The 27,171-nt window shown below is 36.8% G+C and overlaps 2 protein-coding genes across 4 annotated transcripts in view; one reads left to right on the plus strand and one right to left on the minus strand.

Annotated features, from left to right (window-relative positions):
• The window catches only part of ERGIC2 (ERGIC and golgi 2), a 47,744-nt gene extending 41,990 nt beyond the window's left edge, over positions 1-5,754 (plus strand). For both annotated transcript variants that reach the window (XM_077774590.1, XM_077774591.1), the window contains 3 exons: positions 2,846-3,008; positions 4,093-4,175; positions 4,335-5,754. In XM_077774590.1, coding sequence (XP_077630716.1) covers positions 2,846-3,008; positions 4,093-4,175; positions 4,335-4,397 — 309 coding nt within the window. In that variant the 3' untranslated portion in view covers positions 4,398-5,754. The remainder of the gene's footprint in view (positions 1-2,845; positions 3,009-4,092; positions 4,176-4,334) is intronic.
• A 3,321-nt stretch (positions 5,755-9,075) lies between these two features.
• The window catches only part of FAR2 (fatty acyl-CoA reductase 2), an 80,848-nt gene continuing 62,752 nt past the window's right edge, over positions 9,076-27,171 (minus strand). The window contains exons 5-13 of one of the 2 annotated variants that reach the window (XM_077774589.1): positions 24,610-24,787; positions 23,251-23,295; positions 21,171-21,289; positions 20,263-20,330; positions 17,785-17,956; positions 15,815-15,944; positions 12,402-12,529; positions 11,310-11,484; positions 9,076-9,264 (exon numbers count right to left, since the gene is read on the minus strand). In XM_077774589.1, the coding sequence (XP_077630715.1) occupies positions 11,322-11,484; positions 12,402-12,529; positions 15,815-15,944; positions 17,785-17,956; positions 20,263-20,330; positions 21,171-21,289; positions 23,251-23,295; positions 24,610-24,787 (1,003 nt within the window). In that variant the 3' untranslated portion in view covers positions 9,076-9,264; positions 11,310-11,321. Of the gene's footprint in view, positions 9,265-11,041; positions 11,485-12,401; positions 12,530-15,814; positions 15,945-17,784; positions 17,957-20,262; positions 20,331-21,170; positions 21,290-23,250; positions 23,296-24,609; positions 24,788-27,171 lie in introns of those variants that run through there. The other variant, XM_077774588.1, reaches the window with a different exon arrangement.

The raw sequence follows: 27,171 nt of genomic DNA on the forward strand, positions 1-27,171 counted from the left end.
TCAATGAAACCCCTGTCAAAATAACACCAACATTCTTGACAGAGCTAGAACAAACAATCCTAAAATTTGTCTGGAACCAGAAAAGACCCTGAATAGCCAAAGCAGTCTTGAAAAAGTAAACCAAAGTAGGAGGCATCACAATCCCAGACTTTAAGCTGTATTACAAAGCTGTAATCATCAAAATGGTATGGTGTTGGGACAAGAACAGACACTCAGATCAATGGAACAGAATAGAGAACCCAGAAATAGACCCACAAATGTATGGCCAACTACTCTTTGACAAAGCAGGAAAGAATATCCAATGGAATAAAGACAGTCTGTTCAGCAAGTGGTGCTGGGAAGACTGGACAGTGGCATGCAGAAAAATGAACCTGGAGCACTTTCTTAAACCATACACAAAAGTAAACTCAAAATGGATGAAAGACCTAAATGTAAGACAAGAAGCCATCAAAATCCTTGAGGAGAAAGCAGTCAAAAACCCCCTTGACCTTGGCCGCAGCAACTTCTTACTGAACACGTCTCCAGAGGCAAGGGAAACCAAAGCGAAAATGAACTATTGGGACCTCATCAAAATAAAAAGCTTCTGCACAGGGAAGGAAACAGCAAAACTAAAAGGCAACTGACAAAATGGGAAAACATATTTGCAAACAACATATTAGATAAAGGGTTAGTGTCCAAAATCTATAAAGAACTTTTCAAGCTCAACCCCCAAGACACAAATAATCCAGTGAAGAAATGGACAAAAGACATGAATAGACACTTCTCCAAAGAAGACATCCAGATGGCCAACTGGCACATGAAAAAATGCTCAATGTCACTCATCCTCAGGGAAATACAAATCAAACCACAATGAGATACCACCTCATACGCATCAGAATGGCTAACATTAACAAGTCAGAGAACAACAAATGTTGATGAGGATGTGGAGAAAGAGAATCTCTTTTGCACTGCTGGTGGGAATGCAAACTAGTGCAGCTACTCTGGAAAACAGTATGGAGATTCCTCAAAAAATTAAAAGTAGAACTCCTCTATGACCCAGCAATTGCACTACTAGGTATTTATCCAAAGGATACAGGCGTGCTGTTTGGAAGGGGCACATGCACCCCAATGTTTATAGCAGCGCTATCAACAATAGCCAGAGTATGGAAAGAGTCCAAATGTCCATCATGGATAAATCGGTAAAGAAGATGTCGTATATATTTACAATGGAGTATTATTTGGCAATCAAAAAGAATGAAATGTTGCCATTTGCAGCTATGTGGATGGAACTAGAGGGCATTATGCTAAGCAAAATTAGTCCACGAAAGACAAAGATCATATGACTTCACTCATATGAGGACTTTAAGATATAAAACAGATGAACATAAGAGAAGGGAAGCAAAAATAATATAAAAACAGGGAGGGGGACAAAAAACATAAGGGACTCTTTATTTTGGAGAACAAACAGAAGGTTACTGGAGCGGTTGTGGGAGGGGGAGATGGGTAAATGGGTAAGGGGAATTAAGGAATCTACTCCTAAAATGTTGTTGCACCATATGCTAACTAACTTTGATGTAAATTTAAAACAAAAAACTAAAAAAGAAAAGCAGAAAAAGATCTCTTTATACTGATATGAAATTAACTCCCAGATATATTTTAAACAGCAAAATTAATTAAAAAAGAAAAAATATATATAATCTCCAAGCATTTGATCTCTGTTTAGTATGTTTGTGCTGATAGGGTGACTAACATAGTTGTGTTTCACTTAAAAAATAAGTGTAGTAACTAGAGTTGGTTAAGTGGGGGATGAAGGGGGGCAAGAGGAGGAGCGCTGGGTTTTATTAGTCCTGAAACCAAAGTGAATCATTATCAGTCTTTTGTTACGTGAACCCCCGATCCTTCATACAGGTGATGAAGGATCTTCTACCCATATAGGTGATGACAATATAATTATGGTATCATAGGGAACATATCAGAAGTTTAAGGTGAAATCACTTTATTGGAAACTTGATCAGTGGCTTGTACGGCTCCGTTCTGATGGGAGGGGGTTTGTAATGCCTCACATGAAATTGTTTTAACTTCCCTCGTTATTTGTATTCCTAAAGCTTTCAGTTTAGTTATGGCTTAATAAAAATAGGGATTGTTATTACAAAAGTCAGCAAGGCACTATGGTAGCATAATTGTTTCACGCTGTAACAGAAATTTATTAGACAGTTTGGAAACTTGATTTTTGAAGTGTAAACAGGATGGAATGTATTTTCTTGGACAGTATACACACTATGTTAGGTTTATGATTTTAGTTCCATTCCTTTCAAGAATAAAACTATCTTTAGAAACTGAACCAGTAACTCAAATATTGATTTGTTTCAAATTAGTGCATTCTGTTTTCTTCCTGGATTGTATCTCCTATGGCTTAAATAAAATGAACAACAGAATTACTTGTTTTTAAATCTGATCATTTCAATGACAGGAAACAAATGTAATTATTTTGTAAATTCTTAGCAAAGAATTCTTACAAAAAGTATGTCAAAATATGAACTTAGTTTCTATGGATGTGATCAATGAAGAAGATGCCATTCACTTGTAAGCTCTTGAACTCAGTACAGATCGCTTGTATGTAAAGTGACTTTTTTGAGAAAATAGGAGAGAATGACTCTGCTCTTTTGATTCTTTCAGAAGCTAACTACACAAAGAATACAGAATAATTCAGTTGTCTCTGAAGAGCTCAGTCTAGTAGGACAATTGATAAAGAGATTTGGATATCCCTCCTGTATAGTTGGCTGTAGGGCTTCATATTGACTGTGCAAGTAACCCAATGATGTGAATCCCGTTTTTCTCCTCCTCTTGTCTCTCCCCTTGCTTTTAGGAACGCGTCATTAACCATGCTGCAGGCAGCCATGGAGTCTCTGGGATATTTATGAAATATGATCTCAGTTCTCTTATGGTAACCGTCACTGAGGAACATATGCCTTTCTGGCAGTTTTTTGTAAGACTCTGTGGTATTGTTGGAGGAATCTTTTCAACAACAGGTTAAGAGTCATTCCTTTTTTTTGTCTAATTTCTAGAGTGTTACACTGAAATTAAGATACTTAGCAGGAGCAAGAAATACATACATTCCCATGTTTTGATATTTTAAGAATTTTTTCTTTAAGATAGAATTCCACATCTCCAAAATTAATATTGAATAAGCATTAAACATAACGAAGTTCACTGCATTCAGTAATTCAGGGGAGATGATTTAGTGAGCTAAGAATCCTAAAATTGAATCCAGGTTCTGCCATCTGCTATCACTTGGTGATAGGCTTGTGTACAGGTCACCTACCTTTTCTGAAAGTTTCTCATCTATAAAAATGGGAAGAATACTATATAACTTACAAGTCTGTTATAGGATTAGATGAGAAAATGCTTAGAAATAGTAGACACTTGAATATAATTTTTTTTTCATTTAAGGTATTACAGTATGTAAAAATCATATGTTATGGTCTTTGAACCACGCAATATGTGCAACCAAAAATTCAAATTATTTTCATGATTTTGGGGGCTTTTTTTTGCCCCAAGATTATGAGATTCTCTCATAGATAACTTTTAGAATCATCATCATGAAAACTTGAGAGTTAATCACAATAGATAAGAAAGGAAACCATTCTTTCTTTATCCCCAACCCCCATTCAGTTTTACATGGAGCTATATAGGGTATATACTTTGAATTATGTTTTTTAACTATGTTTCTGAAATGAATGAATAGGTTTTCTTATGAAAGACTTTGTCACTGCTTCATTTGAATTTGTTTAAATTTGTGGTGCTGATGTTATTTATTTTTCAAAATGCTATGAGTATGAGCTGTGTAAAGCACCCTTGTGAGACTGTATGGTGAAGATCATGAATCATGTGGCCTTGTGAGTTTGAAAGGAAATCCATTTGTTTTAGAATTCAACTGCCTTATTATTTTTAACCATAGAAATGAATAAAGCAAACTGCTTTGTTTATTTTCTTAATCTATTCCATTATAAATAGTTGTTTTTTATTCTTATGTAATAATTTAGGAAATAATTAACTTAGGAAACGATTTCATTAAACCATAATTTAATTGAAAATGAACTTTTTTTATTACAGGCATGTTACATGGAATTGGGAAATTTATAGTTGAAATAATTTACTGTCGTTTCCGACTTGGATCCTACAAACCCGTCAGTTCTGTAAGTGCTACAGTGGAAATGGTGCTAAATGGTCACAGCATCAGTGTTAAATCTGAACAGTAGCTTTTGGTGCTCTGAAAGAAATTGCCAAAATAGAGCATTGGGATTAGAGGCTAGTGTAATGATTAAAACTAATGCTTTGGTCTTTTTTCTCCTTAGGTCCCCTTTGAGGATGGCCACACAGACAACCACTTACCTCTTTTAGAAAATAATACACATTAGCACCTCCTGAGTGAAGGAGAAAAACTTTTTGCCTGAGACCTAAAACCTTTTTTAATAATAAAATATTGTGCAATATATTCAAAGAGAAGAAAATATGAATGAGAAGTGGGAATCACACCTATGAAAAAGAAAGAAAGAAAAACCCAAACTGAAATCCTATATATGTTGTGTCTGTTATAAATGTCCTAAAAGAAATTATGCAGTTAATCAGTGAATAAGCCTAACTGGAGTATTGCTTTGAAGATGACCCCTTCTGATATTTTCATAGCAAATGGGCAGTATCGAAATCAGACCTTGCTTCTTGGTGGCAAACAGCCTGAAGGAAAGAAGTCAAACCACATCTAAAGAAAAAGGCATTAATAAGTGCAAATGTTTGCGTCCTTTTGTTTTTAAAAGATATGTCAGAATAAAATATGTAAAACATATGGAAAACTAGTCTAGAGTTTAAAAAGTTGTGATCAGGTCACACTGTTAATAAAGGAAAACAGGGATGGGTCCCTATGTTATAGCCATATCCATGTTAAGCCATAATGACAAGACCATTTATCCAATAATTTGGTCTGAGGAAGGTAACTGCTTTTCTTTAAACTCTGGCTATTGGCTTTTTCTAACTGTTTGAGGCAGGGTCGTGGAAGATTAACATGAATTATTACAGGGGCAGGTACCCAGGTGCTATAATAAGTAACAGAGGTATCATTCACAAATTGTAGAGGGGGCACTTCTACAGGGAGAAGAAAGCACATTTTTAAAAAAAGATGCTAAATTTTCTAATCTGATCCTTCTATATACTTAGGAAGCAGGAGGTGAGTAATAACAAGGTCCACTACTGATGATGAAAATTATCAGAATATAAAGTATTAAAAGGAAAAGTAGTCTATTTTATACATGTTTGGGTGAAGGGCAACAGGGTAACTTTAAATATAAAGTAGAAACATGAAGCAAATATTTAAATAAGGCAAGATCATGTCAGATCTGAGAGGTTATCATTAAACAGTGTCCGTTAAGCTATAAAACTGGATTATGAGTGTTTGCATTCAGAGTGTCCTGAATGGGATTGATTTTGTTAATTAGTTTTGTTTTGTGTTGTTCTAGCTTTCTTAGTATTTAAGGATTGATTTTAAATCTCCAAACTATAAAAGATTAAAAATAGAGATATCACTCAGGTGCCATTAAAAACTGTATTTGGAAAATGTGTGCCAACATCAGTTTTCCTTTTGTAATACTGAATGATAGAGGAATCAGCTAGCAATCCCCATGGTTTAAATCATTTAGAGAAATGGGAAAATAAAATTCCAGGTAAGTAACAAGAGCAAGTCTAAAAGACTAGATTTAAAATGGTGGTTTTTAGAAAATGGGATGTCACAAATTACAGTTTGGAAAAATCAAATCGGTTTTTTTTAAAGGTTAAAAAATGTCTTCTTGAAAATAGTTGGGACAGATAATGTCAATGGAGACGAGAAATAACTGATAAAACTGCTTTGAAGTAAAGCTTATGTTGAATGGTATTCTGCAGCAAAGAACAGAAGCATTATTGTTTAAAATATAGTTTGTCATTAAGAGCCATTAAGTTAACTGATTAACATAGGTGGCATAACATGCTCTGAAAGATTTTTTATTCCAGAAAATTCCAAATAATGAATGAGCCTTCTGTTACTGATTTTTTTTTTCCAGATACTATTTCCAGTAAAGTTAGAGTAGGAACTAATAGAATATTTCTCAAAAGGAATTTGACTTAGAATTTTAGCTATTTGAGACTGAATTTTGGTTCTGTGAATCTGCTTTCCAGACAGTTCATTCAAGTTTCAAAGTTATTTTCTTTAAAGGTAAAATAATACTGATTTAAAACTATTTTCTTTCAGTTAGGATATTAACAGTTAAGTGTCTTTAAAAAGGATTTTAAAATTATTTTGGTACTTACATATGATTTTTAATTGTTCCCATGTTTTCTAAATATGATATGAAAAATTTAATGTAATTAATCTGTCCTATTAAAGCTGACTTATAAAAGGAATTTCTTTAAAGCAAAATCCTGCTTTGCCATTGATTTACACTTTACTAGATAAGAAAGGTTTCTATATGAGATTCCTCAGATAGTCAAAATCAGGTTTCTGGCAATCAAAGTAGTAAGATTCTGACAAGCCTTTGGGATGAGGAATGATGAAGTCTGCCTGTGTATTAGGATTTGCTAGGAGTTTCTGACCTCACCATGTGTTTTTTTTCCATTTCAGAGAACACTGTACTGACCTCCTTATTCTGGAGCTTTGGCTTGTGCCTGGGGAGGGCATCTTCAATAGGGTACCCAACTTTATTATTCAGCCCTCCTTTTTCATTTTATTAGGGTATTCATAATATTTATATATTCCAGGCTAAATATTTTAAAAGTTGAGTCTTCAGCTTATATGAAATCAGTTTTTTAAAAGCTGTTTTGTATACATTGGCCTGTAAAAGGAGATGAAATACCTAGGTGGATAATTCTCTGCTGCAGTATTTATACAATACAGACTACTACCTCTTAGGAAAAGCTTAACTCAATCTTAGAATTACAAAATTACTTCCAGTTCTCAATTTAGATGATTAATATCACATTTCTCTCACATTTTATGATAGCACTGCATTTCATTGTAAATTTATTAATGCAAGCAAAGTTTGCAATCTTTAATACAAACTCGACTGGAGTTCTTAAAGTAATGACTAAGATCTAATTTTTTAATGGTAGAAGTAGGGATATATTATGCACTCTGTCTTTTTATGTCCTGGGTTAGTAATGTGAGTACCAGAAAGTAAATTTATATGCAACCTGTTTAAAAATTTAGAACTTTGAATCTTGAACTTGAGTTCAAGATGTCTATTTTTGATTGTTTAAAAATTACTTAAGCCTGAGCCAGAGGACTTTTAAAATTTCATCAGTCCCTCCCCTTCTGCTTGGAGCTCCATTGCAAACCTTCTGCAAGCCAAAGTAGATAGTCAGCACCTAAGTATGCCCTTATTGTAGTTTTCCCCTCATTTGAAATAATTTTTAGTGATGAAATCACCTTGCATTATCTTAAGATTAGGAAACTACCTTAGATTTTTTTGGTTTTCTTATGAGTTTTTTTTTTTTTTGGTTTTGTGTTAAGAAAAAACACACATGACTCACTTAGTGTCTCAGTCCTGAACATTTGGACTCTAACTAAGATGACAAACATAAAACAATTTGTCCTTTTACAATCATGTATCCCCAAATAAGCCTCAGTTTCTCATACTTAAGCTTCTTTTTCCTCTTAGGAAAACTATGGCAATCTTTAAATATCAGTCTGTTAAATTTGCTTTTGCTCCAGATGGAGCTAAATTACTGTATGAGATTGAATTTATTTTGTATTTTCATATTAAAAAGTGAATGAGTGATGCAAATTGAGCAGTTGACTCAAGTCTATAAAACTGTCAACAGAGTTGAATCTATGATTATGATCGGTGAGACATTTAAATAGTTTTGTCTTAGCAACTCCAAATTGTATTGGATGTTTATCAAAAGGAATTAGATTAACAGCTCTTCCAAATATCATAACTCATTTATGCTATTTTGTGTAATAATTTTAAGGTAAAACTGAGTAGGTGTGGGGAAAGTGTACCTTGATGAAAGCAACGTACTGAAGCAGACCTTCAGCGACAACAGATCTAACTAAAAGATAAGTTCACTTTTGTTTTCAAGCAGTTATGCAAATCAATTTGATGATTTCTTATACTAGATATACTAGACTTATTTTTAATTTCTTTAAAGTAAAATTGACGCAGTTGATCAGCCTCACGTTTCCCCATGTAGCCACAGTTCCAAATTAGGATCGATATTTCAAATAAAGTAAGGCCATACCCAATTTTTTAATTTGTGTGTCAGAAGAACTGTTTCTAGCTGTTAAAACCCAATTTCAGTTAGGCGTCCTTTACCATAACTGTATCTCCACTACTGCCTCTCAAGCCAGTTTACATTGTAAAACCAGCGATTGCTAGTTTTATTTTTGGTAAATTTTAAAAAATATATTTTTACAAAGTAAGCAGTGAGCATTTTCCCTTACCTCTATGTGAGTATATGGGACAACCATTACTTTTCACTACAGAAAGTTGTTCATGTTTCCAGAACATAATTATTAGATTTACACTCCTAGAAAACTAGCCATGTGGAAGTTTACATGTGATTCCTGTGAACTTTGAAAATTACTGATGTTTTTGGAAACTCTAGGCTGACCTGCTTTGGTATGTTCATTGTGAGATAACACACTGGGGATTAGTCTCTTCTAAGATCACTCTATTTACTCTGAGATTCTAAATCAGCTATTTGAAAGAGATGTTAATTGGAGATGATGGTGTTGAGTTAGTATAAAATTGTAAGAAATGTTTTTCTGAATTTTATGCCCACCTGCCTCAAACTTTTTCTAGTATTAATTGCTTTAGGTGGGGATTGTCTTAAACTCTGAAATCTTCATTACTGTAACAGGTATGTTGAGGTACAGAAATTAGGAATTACCAAAACTTCATTTGAAATGTAGATACCTTTTCTTTGTATTTACCATCCATCCCCTTCTCCCCAAAAGAAGGCTCTTTCTCATTGCATTGTGTGTATTAGACATTCAAGTAATTGTCGGTTGGTCTTGATATGAAATAATTAGGGATTTTCTTTCATACAGATACCTAATTTTACTGCTTAGTCATCACAGAAGTTTATTCACGTCATTTCTTTAATGCCACAGATAAAACGTGCTTCAGCATGTAAATGTAACCTTATTATAGTATCAGAAAAAAGTGAAGCATTATGTATCTATGTGATAATTTGTATTCATCTGGTAGTTTCTTTGGAAGATTTTATCTTTTTCTCAGGGGAGGGAGGAGATCTGTAGTAGTCAGCAGTTAAAGATACAACACTAGAAGAGGAAAACTTTTTTAATTCAAACTTTCATTTAATCAAAAGTCAAAATGAATACTTTATCAGTGGAATTTATGTAACTGGTGAAACAAAAATCAAAAGATAGTAAATCCTTAGAATAATTATGTTTTCTCCAATCTCAGTGAGTTATATCTTGATTTCATTTTTATTATATCTATAGTTTGTATCTTAATCAGTGTAACTCAGAAGTATCAGATAGAGATCTCAAACCAAAAATCACCAAGTGCTTTGTTTCAGAGCTGGGGTGTCTGCCCTGGAAATAAGTTCCCAGACCTTAGATGAGATTGGAAAAGACATTGCCCAGAAGAGTTCCCCCAAAATGGTCTTTTTGGTGTTCAGAAAAATCTCCAGTAATACCAGGCTAGAAGCTGCCTTCAAGCCCTGTGCGCTTCAGTTACGTGAATGTGCTTTCTGAGTATTACTGCTCATTCCAGAAAGCATAAATATAACTGCCATCATTACCATTTTATGCTTGTGTCATTTTCCAGTAGTTGTGGTTATTTTTAGTTGCTTAGGCCCCAAATAGTATATAATAATAATTCATGTTTTTAACATGAAATGCTGCAATCCAGCATGCATTAGTATCTCAAATATGAGAAAGTCAGGATAACAGTTATATTATTCATATAGGAATTTGGGAACAAATACTATTAATCCATTGGTATTATACATAAAACATTTTTAAATAAAACAGCTATTATCTAAACTTAGAGTCACTTAGTGAAGTCTGTCCTCTTCTGTACAATGTACAGTTAACATTGTGCACTTGGGATGATCAAGATACTAGTAAGTCCTGGTGATCACAGAGAAGGAATTTTCCCATTATACAAAAAAAGACTAAAACTAACATTTACATTTGTATTTGGAATTTTGCTTTTATCACTAACAAAGATCTGGGGACTGTTTTTTTATGATTCTAGCCAAGTACCTTCCTCCCGTTAGTCACTGAGGCCTGAGCAAAATAAGCTTAAATATAAGGGGTTTGGTGACTACAAAGAAAGAGAAAGAAACTCTTGAGAGAAAGTTATCAGGAGAATGGGTAATTGAAAAGATTTAGAAATAATAGGTGTCAGATTCAAATCATAAGAACTAATTTTTACTGACAAGTATAGTAGTCCCAATGCACATATACTTGAGCCCTCATTCTATATACAATTATTTACAACTCTTGTTTTTTGTTTTTTAGATTTCAGAAGTATAATTGAGGGAAATGCTAAATGTGAGCCCACTTTGCTAACCCCCTCAGCCTTCAATCAGGTTTCCATGGTGTAACAAAAAAAAGGATTTCAGTGGACAGTTATTTATTTCTTTTATAGTATTTCTGAGGATGCAGAGATCAATCTTCCTCTTTTTGAATGTTTATTTTTGTGAGAGAGAGAGAGAGCAAACACACACGTGTGTGCACACGGAGAGAAGAGGCAGAGAGAGTGGAAGGGAATCTCAAGTAGGCTCCAAGCTATCAGTGTGGAGCCAAATATGAGGCTTGATCCCACAAACCATGAGATCATAACCTGAGCCGAAATTAAGAGTCAGACATTTAACCAGCTGAGCCACCCAGGTACTCCTTAATCTTGACTTTAAACTTTTATACTGGCTACCCCTGGAATGGTTCCAAGGTTAGAACTGCCTTTCTTTAGCATATTTCAGCTTCTATCATATGTTCTTCCATGTTCATTTAGTCAAAATCAGTCCTTTCAAGAAAAAAACAAACTAAATATCAACAGACAGATGTACTTTGGTCTTTTATGTTCAAGGGCATAGAGCGTTAGGAGGCAATCTGGAAATAAATTTTCCTAAGATATGTATGATCGTAGGCTAGGATATGACTTTCCTTCTCTCACTTAAATAAAAACAATAGGTAGGTAAGAAATAGGGATGAATACATGACAAGACATTGACAGTTAATGAGCTTGGGCATATTCTTTGTTACTTCCTAATCTTGAGAACCACAGTTTGCTGTTTTAGAGGTATCCAGGAGATTCCAGATAAAAGGATATTGCTGAATGTTCTTAGACCTTAAGCGTGCTGGATGCCCTAAAGTAGGAGAGGAATTTATAACAGAAGCTCACAATGAAGAACCAGACATTCCGAGCAATCTGAGATCTTGCGATGAGAAGGCGCCAGGCGATGAGGAAGAGGGCAGTATTAAAGAGGTAGTGAATATTTCGGAGCCTGGGGAACAGACATACAAAACCAAAGTTAAAACAGCATCAGATACCCAGCTGTGCTGTCCGAAGCATAGATGCACCATTTTCTGGCTCGTTAGGTGCTCACAGGTATGTGGTGTGACCTTATGACATTTTGATTTTTTCTCTCCTCTTTCCACAACATGCCTTCTGAATGATCAGATTTCCATAATATTCCTGACTAGTTTCTCTCTCCCATAGCTGTCTCTAATCTGTCTTACAAACATGACTAACATAAATATACTTTAATCATATTGCCACATCACAAATCTTCACTGGTTCTTGTCCACTAGAATGTAAGTTCTAAAGTTCTTAGCCTGCTATTTAAGGTTCTTCTTTCTTTACAATTTACTTTTCCATCCTTAAAATCGTTGTATTAAAAGCCCCTTGTTTCTACCAGAATTATATCAGACTGCTATAGTTCATTTTCCCTTATGGAACAATGACTGAAAGAAACTCGAGGCAGTTTAAGGACTTGAAGAGTGGTTGAGTGAGTTGCCTATGTTAAACAGTACAGTCAGATTTCCTGCTTGTTGGGTATTCTTTATATCCCATTATGATGGGATGTGGTAGAAGAAACAGAGAAACTTGGGTTCAAATCTGGCTCCTGTACTTCTCATGTGTTCCCATTCACAAGTTATTTACCTTCTTTGAGACTAAATGTCTCTGATAGGAAAAAAAAAAAAAGGGAGAGGGGAAGGAATAACAAAATACCTCCCTCATAGGGGCATGGTGAAGTCTAAGTGAAACAGTGTATTATGAGGGCCTCGTATTCAAGGAAGGAACTGTAATGTAGTAAGTGCTTGAGAAATGTTAATTCCTCCCCTTCACTCAATTTCATGTTTGGTATAAAATCAGATACATGTGGGAAGTGCTCAATAAATATTAACTGTTTAGGCTTACCTTCTCAAATGTTGTTTTGCTTCTGGGATCCCAGCCATATCCTCTTTCAATAAGTACTTCTTAACTCCTAAAACATAATTTTCAATGTATTCCAACCAGTTCAACTGGCGCACATCAAAGTTGAATACCTGAAAGGCAAGAGGAGATTATGGATTGCTAGAATTAACACTGCTGGAGACAATCACTTTGTCCTTTTGAAGAAGTTTCTTTTACATAAATGAGTGACATTCAGTTTGGAAGACTTGGGTTGGACCCCTCCAAAAGGAGATTATTTGAACAATTATTTCCAAGGCACTGACCATATGGATTACCATTTACATAGAAATATTCAAACACAGGTCAGGCACAAATAACTTGACCTTTAGGAAGCCTTGTGAGGGAAATTTAAAGGAACTGGTATTAGCTGGTGAAAGCTAATATCATTTCAAGTAAATTGGGATTAATTATTTTTAAAGGTGATGGAATAACTTTGGGTAGGGACCCAAACAAACTGTGCTTCTCCTCTTTTCCATTCTTTAAATTTTGGGGTTATTTTCTTGGCATACCCTCTTACAGTGTCATCACTTCATTATGCAGATTAAGGTAAACTGAATAAGCAAAACCGTAAGGAATGGTTTATCAGAAATTATAGTCTGTATTTGCTTTAGAGATGTTATCTACTATGTGTGCTGTTAAACGAAGCCCTTGAAAAACATTTCTTCTGGAGTTAAGTGGTAAGAGTTCAGTTTCTCTGGGACCCTAGTGTGTTTCCTCCTCTTAGATACAGAATGCCATGGAACTATATTTTCCCTTTCACTTTGCCACCAAAAAGCTCAAAAACAATTCTCTGCTTAACTGCAGTGACTTAGTAAGATCTTGTCGACTACATATGAATGGACATCTTATTTTTTCATTCTTATCTTTGACTTCATATTTTAATACGTATTTTCCCTAGTTTGATGTTTTATTTCTATTTTGTTCTTTTATTATACAGATTATATAACATATATATTACATTTATATATAATTTATTATATGTTACATGATATATATTTTTATTGCAAGTTATCTCAAATAATATGGAGTATTAACAAAGAGCAGATGAGATTATTGAGTTCCAGGGAGCTTCATAGACTTGTCCAACAACTGAAATGCTTTCAAAAGTAATTCTCCATCACTTTGTCTGGATATGTTTGTTTTCTATAGTATCAGTAAAGAGAGGCTTTTATTTTTATACTATTTCACATTTCTAAGAGTTCAATAATGTCCTAGTTTGGAATCCTCATTCCATATGGCAAATCAAACTGAATTCTAAGCCAATTCTAAGCCAGAGTTAGGCAATTGTATGCAATTATTCAGGAGTATTACCTTTGCTAAGATATTTTGAAAGCATATGTTAAATCCATAGCAGATTTGATTCTTTTCATTTTCATAAAATTTTTGGTTCTTTTAGGTTAAAATAGTAAAATGTCAAAAAAAAAAAAGCTCTAAGCTTCCTTTTGAATTATTTAGAGGGATAAATTACATGGAAAAATGCAATAAAGATAACGATACATAATAACTGTAGCTAATTTTAAAAATAATTTACACTAGCTGGAGTTTGTTTTTTTTAACAACCTAGTTTGATCATTATCTATGCATTTCAAACAAGTACTTAGAATAGCTTTGTCTATACAAGGGATGTAAATATTTCTGAAAATAGCTGTGTTTCATGTCAGTTTTAGAGTTGCTGGGCAATGATTTCAGTGAAAATCTCTCTTTCTCACCTGGTGTATTTAATATCAAATTTGTGGTATTTGAGTTTGCGGGTAACACTTAGGTTCCATGACCTGCAGTAATTAGGGCTTGGATTTGAATTACACTCTGAGAGGCTGGTCTGTGGGAGTAAAGCCCGTAGCCGGCACGTGAGGCTGGCGGCAGCCTTCTTGCATTTCTTTCTCAGTGTGATGTGGTCCCTTCTACAAGCTGTCAAGTACTAGGTAAATTGAGAAATAATTTTTTCTTTAAAAAATTTTTTTTTAAATTAAAAAAAAATTTTAGAGAGAAAGCATGAACAAGTGAATGGCAGAGAAAGAGGGAGAGACAGAATCCCAAGCAGGCTCCACAGTCAGTACAGAGGCTGACATGGGGCTTGAACCCATGAGCCGTGAGATTATGACCTGAGCTGAAACCAAGAGTCAGACAATTGACTAAGGATATGCTCAGGGAACATATGACTCTGAGGGGGGGAAAAAACCAACAACAACTGGGTACATGTACAAAGTACAAAAGATTTCTGTATTTGTGAATTTCAGAATACACCAAGATTTCAAGATTTCAAGACTTACTTAATGTTTGTAACTGCCAAGAAGCTAATGTAAAGAAAATACATGGCACTGATACTAAGCAATTAAAGTGAAGGCCTGTCTTGAGAAATAAAAGTCTGAATTATCAAAGGTCATTATAGGAAGAGAGAGGCTGTATGTGCTAGAGAGGGCAGTGCTGATGGAGGGAGGTCTTAGTGGGGTGCACAGAAGAGTAGGGGTTAGCTTGAAAAAGTAGGAAAGAGGGATGCATGGGTGGCTCAGTCAACTAAGTGTCTGACTCTTGTTTTGGGCTCAGGTCATGATCTCACAGTTTGTGCGATCAAGCCCTTGTGTCAGACTCTGCATCGTCAGTGTGGAGCCTGCTTGGGGTTTTCTCTCCCCTTCTCCCTCTGTCCCTCCCCTGCTCGCACGCTCTCTCTCAAAAATAAATAGGGGCGCCTGGGTGGCTCAGTCAGTTAAGTGTCTGACTTTGGACTCAGGTCATGATCTCACAGCTCATGGGTTCAAGCCCTGTGTCAGGCTCTGTGCTGACAGCTCAGAGCCTGGAGCCTGCTTTGATTCTGTGCCTCCTTCTCTCTCTGCCCCTCCCCACTCGTACTCTGTCTTTCTCCTTCAAAAATAAACATTAAAAACTTATTTTGAATAAACATTAAAATATAAAAAGAAGGAAAGAACTGTAGCTTTGGAGATGGAGAACGATCTTGATTTAACAACAGCATGCCTGAGTTTATGAGCAATAAAACTGATTTTTCATTGACGTCCTATGCTGTGGGGTTAGGGAAAATACAGAGGTGCTGAGGGTTTGCTAAGGACAAACCAAGGGTGAACAGGGATGGAAGCAGAGCATGTGAAATGTGACTGCAGAATAGCAGTGAGGATCTCAACAACATCAGGAACCCAGATCTCTTGCCTACATCTTCCCTACATTAACTTATTCCCTACAATTGTGTCAATAGTACTGATGGATTTTCTTAGCCAAAAAAGAGAGAGAAAGAAAGAAAAGAAAGAGACAAGAAGAATTCTGTGTATGTAACTAAAACTTCCTTCAGCCATCAGCTTTCCAGGTCTAATAATTCTAAATTCTAAAGATTTTCCTGTTTTCTTGTTGGTTGTCAGCACTCTACTCACTCTCTGGTCTTCAGGACTCAGCTCAGACATCAGCATTTCCGTATTGTATGTGCTCCATTCCCAACTCCGGTTGATAAAATACTCCAGCATGGAAACTGTTCTTAACAGCCGATTCATGAGCTTTGTCATCCTGAGGTAAAGATCAGATAGGAGCAAATGTCAGCACACCGCAGGTGGCTGCTTCCCTGCTACTGTGTAGGATGGAGGACAAATTATTTTTTGAGAAGATAGAAAAAATTTCCCTCTTCCCCCATTTCTTCATTAATACATGGATTTGTTTTTCTCTTTCCACATTATCTCTGTTGAATGAAGGAAGGGGATGAAACTAAAGGAGTCCGTTCTATTAGATATTTTAACACCAACAACCTCCTCCTCTTCCTCTTCACTGCCTTGTCCTTCTCAAGAGTAGCAAACATTTAAAAAACTGAGCCAGATACTGGAAAAGAACTTACTAGGTGATCACTTACTGTGTGGCAGAGTGCTGATACTTTGAAAAAAATATTTCAGCTAATTCTTATAATATCTCTGTCAGGTATGTATTTATCTACATTTTATGAGTGAGTAGAATGAGCTTAATAGAGATGAAGTGGCCATGATAACAGAAGCGTCAAAGGCAAAATTCTAACTCAGTTTTGACCACTCTCAAAAAGCCTCTGCTTTTATGATCTCACCACTCTGTGTCCCATGACTTCAGATGGCCCACATCTTCCAGTCCTGTGGTCAGGACTTGGACCAGCTCTGCTGTATGAACTTCTCAACTTTACAACAATTTATAGAAAGCTTTCACATGTGCTCTTATTTGATCCTCACAGTATCAGTCTGTGAGGTAGTAAAGATCTGTATTAGTCATCTTCCTTCATCTTACAGAAGGGTTAACAGCTTCAAGGTCACACAAGCCTAGTGATCTGGCTACAGATGACTTTGGCCTATAGAGCATTTCTCTTAGGCCAGTTTTGCCAATAGTGATTACTATAGTTGACCCAGTAATGACTCACGCTATTTGGGGAGTTTGGTTTTATTTCTGGTCAAATCCTAATGCTCATATACCTAATGACTTATCAGGGACTTCTCTCATTGTATCATGGGAAGTTCTTAGGGTGGACTCATTCCCTGCTACAAGCATTATAATAGGGTTCCATTTACCTATTATTATCTAACATTTTTGCTATAGACTATTTGTATGCCCCTCCTCCCCAAATTCATATACTTAAACCTATTCCCACCAGTGTGATAGTATTTGGAGGAGAAGACTGGGGGAGGTGATCAGTGCCCTCTTGGACTTGACAGCATGTGAGGACACAGCCAGATGGTGACACAACTGCCTCAGCATCCACACATTTCACTCTCCCTTGTTCCCTTTACTTCTTTGCTCACCTCTAGGTGGCAGTAAATCTGGTTCAGGTTTCTCCAGGTCTTTCCTCTGTCTCCTGGAGCCTACTTTAACTTCTTCCCCATCGCTTCTACATCCTACTTGTAAAATTGGCATGCTGAGAAGATCCTCTCTGCGTTGTTGTGAGAATGAAAACGAGATCATCCCACATCATTCTGTGTGTGTGTGTGTGTGGCTGTTAACGTTATTTTAAGATTACCTAACAATTTAGAAAACCCCAGACTTAGAGTCTCAGTTGCTTTCCTTTCGGTGAATGATTACTTGCTGAATTTACCAAGCAAGATCTTCAATATTGAGCTTCCTTTATTATGATGGAGGATTTTTAAGGTAGGCATCCCTTTGGGGCTTCTCACTCCTGCTTTGGTTGGCCCCAAATGTGTGTGTGTGTGTGTGTGTGTGTGTGTGTGTGTATACACATATATACACATATGCGTGTGTATATATATTTATATACTTATATATATATTTATATGATTTAGTTTGTCACCTTTGATCCCCAGATGAAAGGAGGGCTAAGGATTTTGGGATCCTAATCTTCCATGTGGCAACACTCTTAAAAACAATTGACCGAGCTTCTCACCTGGGCTTCCTTCCTGTGAGCCGCAGATAGAAGTCGTAGATGATGGCAGGGGCTCGGTGGCTGACTGCATTCCAGTACTGGCTTATGATGATATTGGTTGTGAAGTCAGCATTCGGCCTCCTAAAAGCTCTCTCAAATGGAATTTTTTCAAAGGTTGCCAAGACTTGGAATCCTGCAGAAAAAATACAGTATTAAGTCCAGGCACATATAAGCCCATTGTGGTCGAGGTTGCAATGGGTAAAAATGATAAAGACTAATGATTTGCTGTGTAGAGTCAAGAATCAATCTCTAAGAACAATGTTTAAGGTATTTATGCCATGCAAGAGGTCACCTGCAAAAATCAATGAGAATAGTTACACAGTGGGTCCTTTTCTTGAAATCTTACTTTAAAGCAACTTCTTGGGGAAATAGTTCTAGTCAATACAATGAAGTATTGTTCAGAAAAACTTAAATCCATCATTCAGTTCCCAGGATTATCTAGTCTATTCTGAAGGCCCCAGGACAGAACCTGAGGGCCTTATTTCCTAGGTTGGATCATTACTTAGAGAACCATCCAGAAAGCTTCTTCACATTTTACTTAAACCTTTACAAAGAGTTACTTTAAAAAATTTTTTTAATGTTTATTTTTGAGAGAGAGAGAGACAAAGTGTGAGTTGGGGAGGGACAGAGAGAGAGGGAGACACAGAATCTGAAGCAGGCTCCAGGCTCTGAGCTGTCAGCACAGAGCTTGACGTGGGGCTTGAACCCATGAACTGTGAGATCATGACTTCAGCTGAAGTCGGACACTTAACCAACTGAGACACCCAGGCGTCGCTATTAAGAGTTAAAACTTCATAAAGTTTAAGTAAAAGAGAGAGTATCAAGGCATGATTCCCTATGTTGGTTCACTTTAAATGCCAGTCTTTTACTTCTTGGGTATTTCTGCTTCTCTGGGAATATCCCAGACTCAATTGTCCACTCTTGTCTCCAGACTTTTTTTTCGCAATAATTTTTTATATTGTTATTTAGATAAAACCTACTTAAAAAACTTAATGTATATTTGTAAAATAAATATTTTCAAAAGAACCTAATTCAAATTCTGTAACTGTAAAATTTTCAAAGACTGTGCCTGTTCATTCTTCAATTATAGTGAAGATATCAGTTCTTATGGTGATATGATTATTGTCCTCTTTAAACAAGATTACCTGGAAATCTATATAAAAAATATACACCTTACACAGAAAAGATTCTCAAGAAACATCTGGCCCAGGAATCTGGACACTTTTCCTCCCAGAGTGATTCATAATCATCTTTAAGAATCATTAGTGCAGTGATTACTGACCATCCGGGAGAGGCAAGAGACCCATCTTCTACTTCTATTTTAGGTCCCAGCCTCCATAGGAATTTGAATAGATCTTTTATTCTCCTGGGGCCTCCTATGTAAAATAAAGCAAGGCCACTAGATTATTTTTAAGATTACGTTCAACTGTGACATTGTATAATTTGATAAAACAGATAAGTTCCAGCATGGAGGAAGAATTTTGAATTTCAGAAATGTGATTTATGTGTTTTATTTAAGAGCGTAAGGTATCTTGTTTGCATCTATGAATGCCTCTTTTTTATGAGGATATCAAAGCTCCGTTACTGATGTAAAGGAGATTTATTTCCAACTATTTTCAGAATTATTTATATGATCTAAAGAGCTGGATATATGATCTGAAGAACTTTGATGGTAGTAAATAATTTCATTTTTACTGACAACTTTTCAAACAGAATAGTATAGCTGAGTGTTCTGAATTGGAAATCAGATTCTAACAAATGAAGTACATTTGATTTTTTCCATAACTAGTATATAAACAAAACTAGATGTTCCAAAAGTTTCAGATATTTGCAAGACAGTCGACTCCTAAATTGACAACGTAGTACAAGACTGGTTAGCTAATTTTCTATGACACGCAGGATTAATTACTTCAGTTCAGCAAGATACTTTCAAGGTCACATGTAAGGCTCACTGTATAAATCAATGAAGAGTATTGCCGACTCAGTAACACAAGTTGGTATTTTTGAACTTTTCTAAATCTACTTGATCACTGATCATTTCACAGTCTCCGTGATGGAGCAAGGGGCGCGGGAGACACACGTGGGGGCGGCTGGCCCAGCAGGACTGTTTCATGACGGACGTTACCTAGAATTGCTGATTTTTGCTCGTTGTCTTGATTTTTAAAATCTTTATAGTCAGTGGGCCTCTTATTGCTTACAATCATGTAGATATTCCACTGAGACCCCCTTCTTTGATATACCACAGTACATTTGAGTTAACTCTTAGACATTTATAATTTCTAATTATTTTATCTTTCTTACTTATTTTTTGTTTTTTTCTCCCATTAGACTCCAAGCTCCAGAACACATTTTGTCAATCCCGCCCCGCCCCAGGGCAGACACTCCTGGTGTGGGGGCACGCGCGGGTAGTTATGCACTTACATCTCTATGGACACTTACCCATTTTGCCCCAGTTACAAGGATTGAGGCTACCAGACGTGCAGTGGTAGATTAATGTTGATTTAGGTCTGAAAAATGAAATAAAATATAAATACAACCAAATGAAAGACTAATGAAAGGAATATAAGGAAGAGTAACATTTAAACAAGGTTGTTTCAGTAATTTCCATAATGAAGGCAACATGTCCATAATTTGCTCCTCCTTTTGAGTAAAAAAGCAAAATGGAAGACGACTAGGGAATTATGGGTGTTTGTGCGTGTGCACCCAGATCTCACATAGGTGGATGTATTTAAGCAGCAGATGGAGGTACCATAACAATGAGAAAGCGGGTCACATTCCTTACATGGTTCTGGGGTAAAATGTAGGCTACGTTCTCTCCTAAATCCAGTTAAGCCCTACTGGATTGGAAAACATCTAAATGGCTAACTTCAAATAAGAAAATTTTAATTCTGTTTGTCATTTACTATCAAAGGCAAATATATAAACAACCTGTGTGTGTGTGTGTGTGTGTGTGTGAGCGCGCGTGCTAGGAAGCAGCCCCTCATATGGTGATCTGAGCTTTGGGCATTTATCAGGAAATGAGCAGTTCTATAAAATATAAAAGATGCCCTCATTTCACCCACTCTTATCTCCTTTCCCTTAAAAAAGGAAGCTGTACTTTACTGAATAGAAAAGCTTTTCTTATCAATTTTATGGTTAAACGATTTAATGAGTTTGTACGTTATGATCAAAACACACATCAGTATTTATAAAACACCTCCATGCATACATGATGGCATATTTGAAACTGTAAAATATTAAATCCTCTTTCACATCTGGGGTCTTCTACAATCAAATGCATATAATAAGCCTGACATGTTCACCCCCCTCCTCATCGAATCTTGGCAAGCTGGCTTGCGTTTGCACACCTGTGGACTGCTGTGTACCATCCGACAGCCAGCGTGAGATTGACAACTGTGTCAACTGGAATTAAATCTGCCACCGCCATTGGAGTAGCTCTTATGGACCGAAGAAACCCCTTCCCAGCCTGCACAGGGAAAAAGAACATAAAATGGGTTTTAAGTAATAATTGGGGCTAATACTAATGCTGCTAGTAATCACAGTTAACACCGACCCGGTGCTGACTAGGTTATTGTGCTGAAGCTGACTTCTCTCAGCCTATCCAACCCCCTTGCTGAGTTCATCCCAAATGCCAACATTTCCATAGTGGTCCTCAGGTTCCTTTAGGGAGCAGAGTTCCTCATGTTTGTGAGAGGTTAATCTATTTAATTAATAAACACCAAAGGTAGTTTTTCTCACATTTAATAATCCGTAAGAGATTTTAAGAATTAAGGTTTCCCAAATTTCCCACTAATATTAGTTTACCATTTCTTAAGTGATGTCATTTGCTGCTAGTGCCTACTAGCTTACAAACAATAGTAGACACTGAAAGTTCAAGAAACACTTTTAAAAATTAGGGGCACCTGGGTGGCTCAGTTGGTAAAGTGTCCGAACTCTTGATTTCTCATGGTTTGGGAGTTTGAGCCCTACATCGGGCTCTGTGCTGACACTGTGAAGCGTGCTTGGCATTTTCTCTGGGGACCCTTCTCCCTCCTCAAATAAACTTCAAAAAAATTAATAAAATTCTACCATTCCATAAAATTTTTTTATTACTTAGGAAAAGGCTACTGCTTTTTGTTAAGTATCTTAGTTCACCAATCACCGATGGTATATAGACGTAAGAAATGGGAATTATTGACATTAATAAGTCATTTAATAAATAGTCATGTTTATTGACTTTATGAAGTTATTGATGCCCTGCACAGTCCCAGCATCGATTTGCAGTGGTTAGTACTTTCTTATGTTCCTAATTTCTATTTTCTTGTAACCGATTCCCCTTCCTTTGGACATAAGAAATCAGTTTGAAAAATTTTAGAAAATCTGAATAAACGTGCAGCTTTATAAATAATGAAACTCATTCTAGGATCATGTTAAAATAATTATGTTCTAAGTTACCAAATATTCACCATAACTAAGTTTAAAGAAGAAAGAATTGAAGGCAAGTAGAGAACAAAAAGTGAGGGGCTGCTAGAAAAAACCATCAGAAGGAAGCTCACTGTTACCGTCTTTGACAAGTAGTCATAACTCACTATCTTACATTTGTGAGGTAGTTCACATTGGACCTAGCTTTGAGAACAGAGGCAGTCTGAAGCATGAGATTTCTAATAAGATTTAAATTCAGGGGGAGAATGGAGTCCCTATTCATTGTCCGAAAGAGTAGAGTTACGGTTCTGGTCTTTACAATGTTGCAGTGGGAGCTGTGAACTAGGTCACACCTCGTGTCAACTACGTCAGCCTTCAGTGCGGGGAGAAACCCGCTGATGCTGGCCTACAGGCACCACTGACATTTCTCCTTGTTTGTGGGAGGATTGTTGGTGAAAGGTATTTCCTATATTCGTCAACTTTTATATGTGAAAAATTTGCTCCAATGGGTGGTTCTCTTTCTTGTATCAGTTGAGAACCGGTTATTGGTGTTTGTGTGTGTGTGTGTGTGTGTGTGTAAAATTTCTATCCACACAAACTCTCATGTGTATTATAATAAAAAATTTAATAATCTTTGAGAATGTGACTTTTATTTAAGCATCCCCAATTTGCTGTACTGATTCAAGCTATTAATAGCAAAAAGGGGGAAACACCCCCATCTTGTGGTAATCAAAGGAAAATACAGACATGGTCCATCATGCTCCGATTTTTCCAAAAATAAAACTCTTAAATTGTAACTGACATCACAGTACCTCTGTTTTCCTGATAACAAAATCTACAAATAATAGAAATAATTTTTATCCTGCCTTTATTTTCCAATCAGCAAAACTGAGATTAAGTTGCTTCAGTAATAATAATAAAGAAACATTTATGGTTTTGGATCAATGAAGCTAAAGCAACACTAAGCGTTTCCTTACCATTCCTCCACTACATTTCAGGTAGTTGTTTCTACAGTATTATACATACCGCAATAATGAGTCCACTAGGTCCATTTATGTTATCAACCCAACCCTAAAAGTAAAAAGCTCTCTATTAGTCACACATGTCAGAAAATCATAATATACTGGTAACATCTGCAGTCAGATCTTAATAAATTTCAAAAAAAAAGCGCACTGAGACTGCAGCCAATAGAACAGTCTAATCTAGTTTTTCGAAGACCAGAAACAAAGATAAGTGGCAAAGCAGTGGATATTGCTTCACTTGTGCAAGAATGAAGATTCTGCCAGCGTTCTGGAAGAGTCATGGAGAGTAGCAAGTTGTTTTATGACACCTGACAGGCTAAATTGCACCTTGTCTTAATATCATAACCTGCCAACCCATTCACTGACCATTGTTTTTCTCCACCTCAGGCTTAATTTTAATTCTCCAGGGGAACACTACAAATTAAACATGATTTATAGGAATTATCCAGTTCTTGAAAATTTGAAAAGTCATAGTGTCCATACTCTACTTGCATTAGCTTGCTTAGAGATGTTAACGATAAGAATACGTTCAGGAGGAGTTAGAGGAAAATGTCTTTTTGAGTTTATCTCCTAAGCCCAAAGCAAGTCAGTTGACCTTATTATGTCTGTTTCTTTATCTGTAAAAGTCAAAGTGTGTGTGTAAAATAGGGGAGGAGAGAGAGGAGAAGTTGAAGGGATTGTTGAGTCTTCTACTAAGGACCAGGCACTACACTAAATACTCCTCATACCTTGTCTCATCTGACTGACTCTCCAAAGTGGGCCCAGTATTGGGCTAAAACAGTATTAGCCCAGTTTTATAATTGAGACTGCTCAAAAGACTCCATTAGTCAGTAAGCAGTACAGCTCAAATTTTGGGGGCCCTAAAGCTTCACAAAATTGCTTCAAAAAAGATGGCATAATTTAGTGTACTTTCAAAAGCATATTGCAATATACAGACACAAAAATTATTATTCCTACACTGAGAATGTTCTGTGAACTTTGTGATTCTTACTTACCCTGGCAGTTGTAATACTACCGATTTGGCCATCAAGAACATTCGGGTACATTTAAACTATAGAGGGGAAGCCAAGAACTAAAACTATCTCCTATGGTATTTTCAGACTAGGGTTAATGAGAAGCAAATTTAAGTTCTCCAGCCAACTCTAGGCTCCCAGAGGAGCATCATGCTGGACAGATGCTGAACCAAACATGCAATTTTGTCCTAATACAATGGGTTCATGTTCGATTTGCTGCACTCAGCTGTACATTCTGAACAGAGAAAGGCAGAGAGAGAGAGGGACAGGACATCAGAAAATAATTGGGTGAGAAGGATGCTGGCTTGGAAGCAAAGCAAGGAATCTGGAATCCAGGTGAACGGCCTTACCGGGAAAGGCTCCTGCCAGGTTGCTCCCACAATGGAGGGCCTTATGATGGCAATGTTTAGGTTCCCACTCTCCTGATGCACCACCATTTCTCCCAAGGCCTTGGTGTACGTGTAAGTATTGGGCCGATCCCCGATCAGCTTGGGTGTGATCTCGTCAATAATAGCATCATCTAACCACCTAAGGGTAGTCAAGAGTACAAAGAATTCTAGCAACATGTGTTAGACAATAGACCAAAAAAAAAAAAAGGAAAGAAAGAAAGAAAATAGAAAAAAGAAGAAAAGAAAAATTGAAGAGAAAACAAAAGAAATCCCCCAAATAAGACCCTGTGAGACACAAACAACACTTTTCATTTCTCGCTTGAGTTTGGAATTCAGAACAGTCACAGGATACCAAGGTTGAGTGTGCATCTGTCCAAATCCTGTGTGCTGAATGAGCTCTTTGTTCTGTACTGCTAAGCCCAATCCTACCAGTTGAACCCTGTTTCCTCCCCCTTAGATCAATAAATTCAACAGCGATGCAATCTACTACTTTATTACACTCGATCTCTAATTATCACCAATTATTTCCTCTCCAACCGGCTCAGGAGCACATCTGTGAGCCCCAGTCACGCCCAGCAGCGCAGCACGTGCACGATTCACAGAGCTGAGAGGCTCACATCTGGGCTACTTCAGGGGCGGCCCCACTCATTCGGTGCTGTCCAATTAACACCTAGTGCACCAATCTTGCAACCTTCGGCTTTCCGCTTTTAAAATTCCTTTCAATGCCTCAACAAATAAAAGCAACTACATTTGGCAGGCTTACAATCTGTTTTAGCAAATCTATGAAATGCATTTTGAGGCTCTATTTGCAGTCTATGGTAATAACTTGGTAATTATTTCCAGAGATTTCCCATGAATTCTGAAGTGCTCTAGTAACTATGAATAGCCTGTCAAGTGGAGTGATTCTAGTACGCTGAAGCCGCTTTAATAGAGTGATTATTGAATACCTGTACTTACAGAAAGGCATGTATCATGAATAACTGAGTTACCATGACATCAACTTAATCTCTTTTTTAAAGATGTCAGAACCATTTTGATAATCCCAAAGTCTATCTGCACTTCTCAAAGAAACCAGTAAAATCATCATCAATTAAACATTTAACGTTTCTCTTAACTGGCAGGTCTATTTGGTTAAACATTTGATCTCATAGAGTTTTTAAAAATTAGGCTGCCTGAAGGGCGTCGGGGTGGCTCAGCCGGTTTAAACATCCAAGTCTTGGTTTCAGCTCAGGTCACGATCTCCTGGTTGGTGAGATGGAGCCTCGGATCAGCTTTCGCTGACAGTGCGGAGCCTGCTTGGGACCCTTTCCCTCTCTCTCTCTCTGCCCCTCCCGCTGTCGCTCTCTCTCAAAATAAATACACTTAAAAAAATTACCTAAATATGGCAGTGTGATTTTTATAATCAATGTGTTTGGTGCATTTATTCCTATCTTAAAGGACCGAGCTCAGTCATACTATTTTGATTGTAGGAAACCCTTAGCTGTTACTGCTTTGCTCCTATGACAACTTTTTGAGCAGTTAAGATGTGCTTAAGCCAAGAGTGCAGGCACACAACTCTCAATTTTAATACCTCCCATTGGGTATTGGAGTGTCTATAATGTCCTGCTTTTCCTTGCTTTGCTGCTAGTAGTGCTGCATGTTCGCTAGATACTCAAATGCCTTTTGATTTAAATTGAATAGGGAGAGGTCGGGAAGTTCCCAGAATAAAAACAACTCCAAATACATAGACAAATTGAAGATGTTCCGATTAGACAGCCGCCTGAGGGTTGGGACAAAGCATGTGGGATGATCCGGGCACCTCTCCATTTTATATGGTTACCTTTACCTCATCTTGTTTGATGGTCAACAGGGGATTAACTGACCTAAGACCATTTTCTTTCACCTGCGGACATACACAGATGACATAAACTGGGTCAGAGGAAATAAAGCCTGATTCCAAGAAGGTTGTAAGGGAAACGAAAAAATCAGCACCTCGCCATGCACTAGGGTCATACGTCACATGGCTGGCGCCCGCTGTGGTCATTAAGGCTAGTGTGCCTGGAAAGAAAGGGTAATGCTTGGCAGCTTTACCAAGTGTGGTGAGTTCGCTTATCCGAGAAAAGGTTGGTTCTATAGGATTCTAAGAACACAAGTGCCAAAGAAGCGGCAGTGCTCAGTAAATGGCCCCCCTCTACTGGTCATAGTGCTACCCGTGTTCTAGAGCATTGTCTTTCTATTCTGTAGCATCCGTCTTTTCACTTGTGAAAAATGGCAACTGTTGCATCTCTTCTACATTTTCAGGTTATCATGAGAACAAACAGGAATATTCACAACGGCTCTTAAAGCTATTTGATAAAACAAAATGAGCCAATAAACCGAAGGCATTTTTATTTTTGGTAAAACAACCAAGGAGCATGTATCTACAAAGTTAATAGTTGGTTTGAAAATACCTTTTCTTGGGTGCCTGGGTGCCTCAGTCGCTTAAGCATCTGACTCTTGATTCCGGCTCAGGTCATGATCTCACTCACGGTTCGTGAGATGGAG

Source organism: Crocuta crocuta, unplaced genomic scaffold (assembly GCF_008692635.1).
Source record: "Crocuta crocuta isolate KB4526 unplaced genomic scaffold, BGI_CrCroc_1.0 scaffold176, whole genome shotgun sequence".
Lineage (NCBI taxonomy): Eukaryota > Metazoa > Chordata > Mammalia > Carnivora > Hyaenidae > Crocuta > Crocuta crocuta.